This window comes from Gasterosteus aculeatus, chromosome 6 (assembly GCF_964276395.1).
Source record: "Gasterosteus aculeatus chromosome 6, fGasAcu3.hap1.1, whole genome shotgun sequence".
Classification (NCBI taxonomy): Eukaryota; Metazoa; Chordata; class Actinopteri; order Perciformes; family Gasterosteidae; genus Gasterosteus; species Gasterosteus aculeatus.
In genome coordinates, this window is record NC_135693.1 from 9,947,023 (window position 1) to 9,958,088 (window position 11,066).

Here is an 11,066-nt window from a genome sequence, read left to right on the forward strand (position 1 = left end):
ATTTGCCAGGTTTTGTGGGTGGATGTTTATGCAAATGCCTCTCCGCCGTGGGCTGAAATAGCCATCGAGTTACAGGCCAAAACAAACTGGGATGAAATGCAGAAACATGCTACTGAGAGGATGAACGCAGTGCATGATTTACTTTTACGTCCCTCGCAACGCACACCAAGACCTTTATCAAATTCACCACATCAAGCCGGCCCACACAAAAGAAATGTCATTTTCTAAGCCTATTTCTTTCCAAGTGATGAGAAATTATCAAAACATGTGACGGTGTTTATTCACCTTAAGAGCTTTAAAATCTCAGGCCTCACTTTATAAGTGTAAAGAATAATGAATGCCGTTCATGTTCTCTTAGAAAGATGAATAGTTTTTGATACACACCCATGATTCTTCAACTTGCAAAACACTACTGTAGTGTTGAATTAAGTTTTCTCACCATGCAATGAATTGTTCTTTTCTGCTGAAGCAAAGATACCAAAACTCCATTTCACACTCACTTCTCGTTGCAAATAAGTTCATGGTGTTCCTCTTTTCTCCAGAATGAGAATAATTCCCTTTAATATGGCAGGAAATCAGAAATGATGGTTACTATTGAATTATGCATATGACCACAGTGAACCAATCTAATTTGTATAATAAGAACATGAGACACTGCTGTTCATCCAGCGACTCATTACTTGTTGTTTGCATTCATATAGAAACCTTTTTGAAGTCAAAGGAAACAACAGTGGATGTTCCTTTGATTCGTACAGTCCACTTATCTTTTTACCTCATACATTTTAAAATATGCTATATGGATGCTAAGATGTCAAAGCCAGACACGCGAGTACAAATGGAAATGTTCCATGATAAGTATGCATGGCTGTTTTTTGGGTGAAACAGCCCCTTGGTGTAGTGTAGAGAGCCATTGACGAATAACAGTACAGGAAAATAGATGCACCACCACAGCGCTGTGTGATGAGACTAGAATAAAACAAAAAGGTATTTAAGATAAAGAATTTTTCATTGAAAATGATTCAATACACAAAACTTCAGTCATTCGTGTTGCCATGATTTCACTAAGATAGAGAGATGCACAAGCAAAACAATAATATACGGACTTCATATGTTTCTTTATTTGTATTATCAAACCTTCAAACCAGCCTCAGTTCAACACTTGCCCTGTCTACAATGCAGTAGTGGCTTAGATTGGTTGTGTTGTGTTATTTGTGTTTAATGGAAAAGGCTGAGAGAGTTGAATAAGAGCTTGAGTGGTAAACCGGCAAATCTGCCTCATCTCAAGAACAATTTACGAGCCTGTGCAGCGTGATTATACGGGCACACAAATTCTAAACACCAAAAATTGATTCAGGTGGAATTTTAATTAAATTTAATAAATTAAATGTGCACGTTTCGTCATTGCTTATGCAGGACTATAGCAACGACGCGCCGCAGTTTTGAGGACAGGAGGTGTGGCCGCCTCACATTACAAAATTAGATACTTCATTATGTACCCCATTATTCTGATTACGATTCCTGATGTAATATGACCTTATTATGAATTTTATTACAATCGCGGCCTATTTATTCTAGGCTGTAAAGTTGAAATGGTTTAACTTGTCACCTCCATGATACTCCGATGGGCTAAGGCGCTAAATTAAGTAATGCAGGTTTGAGCCTCTCTAGGCTATTTACAGGTACTTTGCTCTGATATGTAATTGCCACTGTCAGACTGCATATGATCAAGTTCTGTGAGTTGTCGTTTTTCATGACACACACCAAAAGAAATATCACATGACAAAAAAAATGCCACATAAAAACAAGCAGAGCATATTTTCCCCTCCACCAGGATGGTGATGTGCGGAGGCAGACCTTTCTCTTGCGCTGACGCAGCTCTGTAAGCAAAGGTCTGTCGATAGGAGATCGGTCAGGGATGAGCTGTCTGCTGCGTATGTCGATGCGCGAAGGAGAAATCTCATCGGAGAAACTCTACAGTCTGGTGCAACGACAGAAAAGATTACCTGTGGGTTCCGTCATTTAAGGGAAATCTTAAGTTTGAACGCAATCGTGGTCCAATAATCTGCTTTCTGGTTGCGAAGAGTGTGAGGATGATATCTTCACACTTTTTCAAATTGTATTTCTGTTTTTCTTGCGGGCATCCCCTGAGCTGTTCAGCTGATGCAACACGAGACCTAAATTACTCGGAGGCACTTTGCATTACACAGTGTAGGCACAGCGGAAGCGTGTTCACACTGATCGGCATCCAAGTGCAGCTTACGCAAAAGTTCCTTAAACTTCTTTAAAGCAATCTTTCTAATAGTCAGAATCCGTTGAAGAAACCTGATTGTAAAGACGTCTACAAGGAAGTGACCCTTCTTCTCACTCAATGTATCCAGTTGATCCAGTTTTATTAATTCAGCATGGTAGGAACAGCATAGTTGGGTTTCTTCTGGTTGCAAAAAAGCTAGATGGAAAAAGACAAAATATCAAACTTGAGTGTTTAAAAAGGCAGTAACCAATGTGTGGCACCAAGGTGACAACGTCCACTTCTGATATGTTCTGTCCATTGTTAATCTGCTATTTAAAGCCTTCTGCGGATTGACTGTATATGATTAACAATTAGGCAACATCCAATCGTCAGATTTTTATTTAAATCTTGCTCAACTTTAATTAATTGGTAAATAGAAATAAATAACACCATCCCTTTTTACTGACTTAGCCCAAAACTAATTGAAATTTGGGTTGATCATTTGATGATCATGTCGGACCTCATCTCTTGTTGTACCTAAGAGGCAATTTAGAAAAAGAGGTTTTAAGGGCCTCTCAATAAAGCACTTATTCAAAAGTGCTTCTTAAACACAACTGTACGATTACTCTTTTTTTCATCTTTTTAATCCTTTAACTTGCTGTGCAAAATAAAAACCAACTTTAATGCATCTTCAATTTGTGAATTTGTTAAAAAAATGTGCTCTTGTGGTTCCAAAGAGCCCATTTGCATCAATAATAACTTCAAATATGGAAACTATTTGGTTTTATATCATTTGAGTAAAATAACTTAGATGTCACCTCAGAGCCTCATGAATTTTTATATCCAGAAACAGCAACTTGGGCCGTTTGAAGAATATATAGTTTATTCATGTATGTTTTTAAGACACGCAAAGATAATAACTCTTTTTAATATCTCCTTTAAAGATTCACAGTCTGGCGGACTGAGGTGTAATGTTTGTGTATGTTTCAAAAAGCTGACTGAAATCGTACCAATATAATTGATTACGGCATAAAAGTTAATCATGCCACTGTAGTTCAAATGCAATTACAGTTAATGGTGAAAGACGATGGCTGGCCCTCGAGGAAGTTCTCTGGGTCCTGCAGTCTATCGTGTTTTTGCTTTGACCTGTCATTGCTTCATCTCGCTACGGCCACCTCGATAGGTGAAAAACCGAAGAATGAATACGGAAGAATGAATACGGAAGACATAGCTACAGAAACCAAGGAGAACATTCTACATGGTAAAATCTAAGAGCAGAATATGAGAACAATGTTAACAGAAGGCTGGACTCGTCTAGCTCAGGGGCAACGGGCACATGGGATATTCAAGATATTTACTATAGCTGAAGACAATTAATGCACGTCTAAGATTAAACAGATTCTGTGCCGTTGAGCTGATCCTTCTCCTTCACTGAATTGGAACTAAAATGGCCTCCAAGTGTACTGAACAATGGGGGTGAGCATAATGCAGTGTGACTACTGAGTGACTTGACTGAGATCCAAAGTGAATAAAAGGCCTCACTATGTGAGGCAGCTAGGCTGATCTGCTGCAGTGCTCCGGACTTTGGCGGGTGACATTAGTGCATTAGAACGCTTCACACACGTTTCATTTGCCAATAAAATCCTATTGCCGTTTTCCACACGGCACATGCTCTGTGCCGTCGGAAACGGAAACAATCAAACAAGCATCTGCCTTTAGTCTTGTATTTAGATCATATCCACCCTCTGGGTCTTTGCCACAAAGTTGGATGTTAAATAACTTTCCCTTGTGTCAGTTCAGTGGTTGACTGAAATTACCCGTGACGAGGGAAATGAGTATTTTATAGATGTTGCATGTAAGAATCAAATCGGTTTTTGAGAATAAATTATTTTCAAGCCAAAACAGAGGACAGAGACTAAAATCTGTGACGTCATAGTCATATCTTACCGACTTCTTGTGCTAACAATCAGTTTAGAGGCCCACTTTGCCGACTCATGAAGTATTTGTTTGAATATTTTACACACATAAGAGATTCAGTGCTTTGTGCAATAATTGGGTTTCAAAGAAATTACGAACCGTTAACTCCAGAAAGCATCTCGCTCTCACTGTCCCATTTATCATCTTTTCACTTTATAAGCCGATGACAACATGGGGATGGAAGGTGGGAGCGGAGATGAGCGACGTTACATGAACTGCAATATCTGACAGAATCTAAATAATGTTTTATATCAAAAGATCACCTGCTGAGATTTAAAATATTTGTAAAATAGTGTTTTCAGGAATGATATTTTAGGGAAGAGAACGTTTTTCTGGAAATATGTCATATAATAGTGTGGAGTCTGGACATAAGGCGTCAGAAAAAGGGAGATCCTGTGACACAAAGCACATTTCTCTCAAACAATGAGACTCCTTGGCTTCGACCCTGATCCTTGAAAACTGGCAAATTCCAACCAAACCAAACGGAGACGTAGCCGAGGGCAGAGCAGTATGCTGAGCCACAACACTAGACAATGCCTCATGATGTCGTTTGTTTCCCAGAGCCAAGTACCATTTGTGGATCTTCAGCTGCCACACGTCGGCATCTGCACAGGATTAGACAGAGAGGGGCCGATATCTGGCTGCGACCTCTTAAATGTCTGGTGGTAGTTTCTCTCTGACATCTGAATGTGATAAAGTCAGACGCACACAAGCAAAAGCATGCAGGCGACAGCACCAGGGTGTCCAAGAGCTAATTAGGGGTTAGAAAATACTTTTAAGAAATTGGATTCATATTTTCTACGATTATAAATCAAGTCACAACTTTCAAAAATCCATTTAAAAAAGAAATCTGTACAAGCAACAACACATTTTTGCGGCTGTCATTGACAAAAAATAAAAGATTACGGTTCCTCCCACATAACATTTAGTAAAATTTAGTAATTTTGTCAAATAATTATTCCAAACCGAAGATCATCTTCTGACTTTTTGGGGTTCCGGAAAGGATCAGAGCCCGTTGGTTTGTATGAAGCATCAATTTTGAATGAGAACTTGAGGGACTCCAAGAATGTAAATGGTGAGGTACCGAATGATTCACCCCCTTCAGAGATAACACAGACAGTCATTCGCCTTTGGCGAGCTCACAACCGTCAGCCCACTTGACTCAAATAAAAGGGGATGTTGAAGGAAACCACCACACATAAATGTTACAAAAGAAGGAAGAAAATAACCGTGAGTTTTTTTCTACCGTGCTATGAGTGCCACCGCTCCACTGTGCTGCCTCCTTTTACAACTTTCTCTCATAAAATGGCAGAATGTGATGAAAATATAACTGCATAAATGAGTCATCCGCGTAGTACATCTCTTTAGGATTGTATTGTGTCACTGTGGTTTTCAAAATGTCAGGCAATGAGCTCCGTCTTTTTTGTCTTCATAAGCATCTTAAATATTAGGAGCTTTAACCTTTAAAATGTAGTTATCCTCAGTGCGGGAAACACCGGAGGGGCATTTCAATGGCACGGCTGGAGCATACAACCTCCAGTCCTGCTTTTCTTTGATGTGCTCTGAAGCCGTCCCCTACCAGGAACTGAGAAGATCAAAGACGGGCAATTTTATCAAATGGAGGCCTTGTCGACTGTTTGCAATGCTTTATTCTTCATTAGGAACACCCGCTCTGTCACCATGATGCCACAGGAGACACGGTGCTCTTTTAAACCCAGTGGTGATCTGTCCGTTATCCAGATGAAAACGGATTTATTCAAACCCTCCCATCAACTGACCCTATAAATAGAAGCTAGTGGAAAATCTTCCGGGAGGGAAAAAAAAAAAAATAAGCTGTGCTCTTAAGCCGTTATTAACATGCTGATAGAAGAATGTCAAATGTTGTTTTGGAGCGGAGAATTTTCTATGGAAATGAGCATAATGCTTCCTGGTAAATTGTCATTTGAACATGAGATTCACTAAATGATGAAATTATCTAACAGAAACACGGGCGAGTCACAGTTTTTGATATTACTTGACTGCAGGGGGGGTAATGTCTGATTGAATCAGAAACAGGGGCGTGTGAACGATACTCCAAATTCCAAATTCCTCATCTGACTTTATGGAAGCTAGCCACTTAATTGATCATGTGAACATTTGTAAGGGTAACTCCTATAAAGGCATTAAAAACAGTAGCATCCGAGCGTGTTATTATTGCTATCAAAGCGGGTCCCGGGTGAGCGTGTTTCAAAAACACGGGTAGAAATGTGACGGCGCTGTCAGCAGGAGGCAACCAAACAGCTGAACTACTGCGGCCCAACGTTCAACCTGCTCCTCTTGATCAGAAAACTGCCACCTGTTCTCCGGGGTGCTGTTGTTGCAATTGCTATTTTGATAAGTGCCACAAGGGAGATAGTTGATAGTTCCATAACATTCCTGCAATCATCACCCCCCCCCCCCCCCCCAAAAAAAAAGAAATCTAAAGGTTGCCTCATTATTTTTGGCTCAGTGTGCTGTGATGAATGCCCCTCCTTTATGTCTCACAGTAAACGCACCTCACCTCTGAAGTATGCAGCATATTCCTCTGGGTTTTTTTTCTCTGCTATCTTTTAAAATGCAAGCAGCTATGTGTCAGGCAGGGCTCCCTTTGTAATTCAAAAGGATACACGCTTGCAGTAACTACCAAAACTCCCCCTTTGCAACCCCGTGTCACTAATGAACAGAATCATTATGACCTCATCATTACCATTTTTGTTGACTGTTCATTGAGCTGTCTATATGTTAATGTGTGCGCACGTATGGGAGTATAATAAACGTACTTGTGCACATTTACAACACGTTGCATTACTCTGTGGCAACACGGGACAAGTAGCATCCCCTTTCATCCAATAAATATCTTTTAATTATTCAAACATATTATTGAAATATTAAAAATAAATATTAGTTAAGTTATGAGTTGCTACAGATTTTAGACTTTTAGTTTTAGACATTGCACTGCATGAATAATGCAATGCAAGCTGGGGCTGCTGCATCCGTCGCTACGTGGGACAAAAACGCCAGTTATCTTCTTTGGCTACGGTTGGTCTTTGCAAGGATGACAACTGACATAAATGTATAACACACACACACACACAAAAATCATCTAGAATTCAGTCCCACCGAAAGAAAGACCCCCTGTAGGTGGTTTGGTTTGTGCTGCTGTGGTCATTACTACACCCAACTCCTCTTTGTTCTCGAAGTTGACATGTTTCTGAGCCAACTGCAGACTATATATATTTATGTGTGCTCTTTGTTTCATGGGCCATCACACTTCGAACATGCAGTAAGGGCAGAGAAGGGAGTGATTGACGTGCACTTTTAACATGATTACTATTACATTGCATACAGTAGTCAATTACGTCTACATCTATTTCAGCATAAAGGGGAAAAATAACAGGATACTCACCTTCTTTAGCAGGACGTTTCACTTCTGCACTCAGATTGCAGATCTGCCCGGCTTGCAGTTGGGGCGACAAGCAACCCTCTGTTTGTGGATTTAAAGGTAAAACCACGTTGTTGAGCATGAGCATGCTCTCTGATTCTCCATCGCCTAAATGCTGTGGACATGTGCATTTTGTGTACACGATCCCACATGTCTCCACCGTCCCTTTCTCTAACTTCAGGCAGTTTTCCAGCCACGTACAAAGCACTTGACACCCAAATTGGCTGGGGCTCGCCTTATTCAACACCAGAAACTCGACATTGGACTTCTCCTCCTCATCCAGCTTCTGTGGCGTCAATCCGTTGTAATCGTAGGGGAAAACTCTCCGTAGTTGAACGAAATTCTTGTCATACAGCAAAAATATATAAATATTCTTCGAATCGCACAGGTACACTATAGACTCGTTGACTTTCAGCAACTCATTGATCTTTTCGTGTGAGTAGTGATCAAACTGATAAGCAAGCAGAGAATATTCGGAGCAGCTCAAGTCTCGCTTGTATAGCTTCAGGTAGATGCTGTATTTGGTAGGGTCTGGGTTCTCCAGCGTCCATGTACAGTTTGTGTAGTTCTTAGGAAACATTTCAGTCACTGAATATGATCCATAAATGACCCCCTTGACCAGAGTGGAACACCAATAATCTTGGGCACCAGTTAATCCAAACATAACCAGGAGATAGGTGGAAAATATATAAATCAAGAGGTTTCGAACAGCCTTCATCCTATGTCATTTGGCCTGCAAGGAGAGATGGACAGAGTCACACAAATGATTTTTCTTAAAAGCACATCAATCTCATTTGATAGAGAGCGTCTATCAACCCCGATTGATGCGGTTCACACATTTCTTATCACAGCCTATGAGGGGGGGGGGGGACACTTTAACCTCAGCAACATGTCTTCTGCATCTCCATCCTGCCTCACTCATTACTATACTTTGTGCGAACATTGCCACCTTGTGGTTGCTTTGGTCATTATTTATTTATAAAAAATGGGGGGGGGGTGCACTAATATGAGTCATTTAGATATTATTAATTGGGTCGTATTTGGTTATGGATGACTCCCTGGAGATAAGCAAGTTTAGCTGTTTAGAATATATGGCATTTAAAGACGACCGTGAGAGTGGTCTTCAAAGTCCTCACGCGCTTTCAGATGCTCATTTTTACGCATTAACCAGGATGAGTTTTTTTTTTGGGGGGGGGGGGGCTGTTCAAATCAAGCTGTGTTGTTCGTGATTTAGGCTGGTTCCTCACACGCTTGGATAATGTGGGGGGAGACACATTTGCAGACTGAAAATGTCTCTCCTTCTGCGCGCTTTCGGTCCACCACACACACACACACACACACACACACACACACACACACACACACACACACACACACACACACGACCTGTGCGTCTCCGAAATTCAGCGCTTGACATATTTGACAATGCAATTTGATAAAGAGCCAGTCTGTGTGTGTGTGTGTGTGTGTGTGTGTGTGTGTGTGTGTGTGTGTGTGTGTGTGTGTGTGTGTGTGTGTTTGCGTGGATCGCCCGCGTAAGTGCGTTAGCCCGTGTGCGTGTCTGCGTGCGAGAGGGAGGGAGAAGGAGAGAGAGAATGCAATGCGATGTCCTGATTGCTTTAATCCTACAGGCAATGCAGCTGTGAGCAGTGTCACAGCAGAGTGTGAGCGTGCGTGCGCGCGCGTGTGTGTGGGGGGGCGTTGAAAGCCAGAGTAGGCGATGGATACCAAAGGATAGAGACATTTGCACGAATTTCTTTAACTTCTTTTTCTTTTTTTCGGACATGTTGTCGGGGAAAGATAGAACACGCCAGTCACGCCACGTTAGGATAACATACGAGTTACATAACGACTTGTAGCAGCAGTGTTTAGGGAAATAAGCTTTTAGTCTCGATAAATCCATATAATTCCGCACGATTCGTGGCCAAGGCATCCCGAGAATCAGTATTCTGGACGCGAGGAATCAGTCGTCAAGAGACGCCGATTTTTAGAGCCAAATGGGGGGGGGACATGTGAATAAAGAGACACGGGAGACGTCTCGGACGCGCAGTGTCCGTTCGACGCACGGAGTTTAAAGTGTGTCCCCCCCCCCCTTTTTTTTTTTAGGGTCAGATCTGCTCTTGAAAGCCCCCGCTGTTAAGCACATTGGACCAATGTGAGCGGATGGAAGCGCTGAAGCCATCATGTTGAACAGCAAAATATTAAACAGGAGGAGGCTAAACTTTAACTGACGGATGGCATTTGCAAAAAAAATAAAAATAAAAAATATATATACGATAAATGATAAGAATTGATGAATAGCGTGATCTTACCTTACACTGCGGAAGCTATGGCTATTTTCCCAACATACTTGACCACATCCTTTTATAAATGATTTCTGCAGCCTTCCAGTGAATCAATACTCCCCATTCCCGACAGTAGAAGTCCGGCGCAACAAGATGGTTCAATGGATGAAAAATAAAATGCGTTAGACTCCGGTCTGCGCGCTCATGTCCCCCCCCCTGTCCTCTGTTTCTTCTGGGTTTTTACCATCAAAAAGAAGCGCAACAACACACGACAGCCACGGAGACGGAGAGAGACAGAGAGGGAGAGCGAGAGAGAGAGGGAGAGAGAGAGAGGGGGGGGGGGGGGGGGGAGAGAGAGAGAGAGAGAGGGGGGCACGGGGAGACACTCAGGGAGAAAAAAATGATTGGAGGCAATTCTTTACAGTTTTACCATGCATTCATTCGGCGGACTCCACGTCACTATTCCCACGGATTTGTTTTTTTTTCTTCTCTCCAGCAGTTCGCACAAATCCCCCCTTCTGGGAGGGGGAAGAAAAAAGAGAAAAAAGATCCGTAGTGGGTGGATGTGAGATGTTGGGGGCTAGTGAGTTACAACAGAGAGAGAGAGAAAGAGACGCGCTTTGCTCCGGGAGCAGGCTGCAATATCGCGTCACGCACTCCGCCGCTAAGATAAGGCACGTACGCGCGCTGCTTTGCTGCCGCTGCGTCTGGCAGCATCAACACTTTCTTCCCTTCCCTCCTCCTTCCTTTTTTTTTTTTTTCCTCTTCTCATGTATGCCTCCTCTTGATTTGAGTCAAAGGGGGCGCCCCCCCCACTCCCCAATCCCCCCACCCTGAGCTGGACTGGACTCTCTCTCGGTTGCGCGCTCAGACAACGTCGCGATTTGGCGCTGCGGCGTTTCACCGACACGGGTGTGCTTCGTGCACTTTTATTTTTGTATAATATCTATTTGTGGGAATGGGGGGGGGGGGGGTTGCATGAGGATCATGAATGCAACCTGCGCGCTCAACCATCCAGCCAACCAACACCCCCCCCCCCCTCCTTCTTCTTTTCTCCTGACGGGTGACAGCCGCTGTTGTTTTGATTCCTCCACTCGTGGGTGGTGTAGAAGCG

The 11,066-nt window shown here is 42.4% G+C and overlaps 1 protein-coding gene across 12 annotated transcripts in view; it reads right to left on the reverse strand.

The window, feature by feature from the left end:
• The window catches only part of adgrb3 (adhesion G protein-coupled receptor B3), a 91,603-nt gene extending 80,918 nt beyond the window's left edge, over positions 1-10,685 (reverse strand). For 9 of the 12 annotated variants that reach the window (XM_078104211.1, XM_078104208.1, XM_078104204.1 and 6 more), the window contains exons 1-2: positions 9,980-10,661; positions 7,632-8,400 (exon numbers count right to left, since the gene is read on the reverse strand). In XM_078104211.1, the coding sequence (XP_077960337.1) occupies positions 7,632-8,385 (754 nt within the window). In that variant the 5' untranslated portion in view covers positions 8,386-8,400; positions 9,980-10,661. Of the gene's footprint in view, positions 1-7,631; positions 8,401-9,979 lie in introns of all 12 variants that reach the window. The other 3 variants (XM_078104214.1, XM_078104213.1, XM_078104212.1) reach the window with 1 other exon arrangement.
• Between the last annotated feature and the right edge of the window lie 381 nt (positions 10,686-11,066).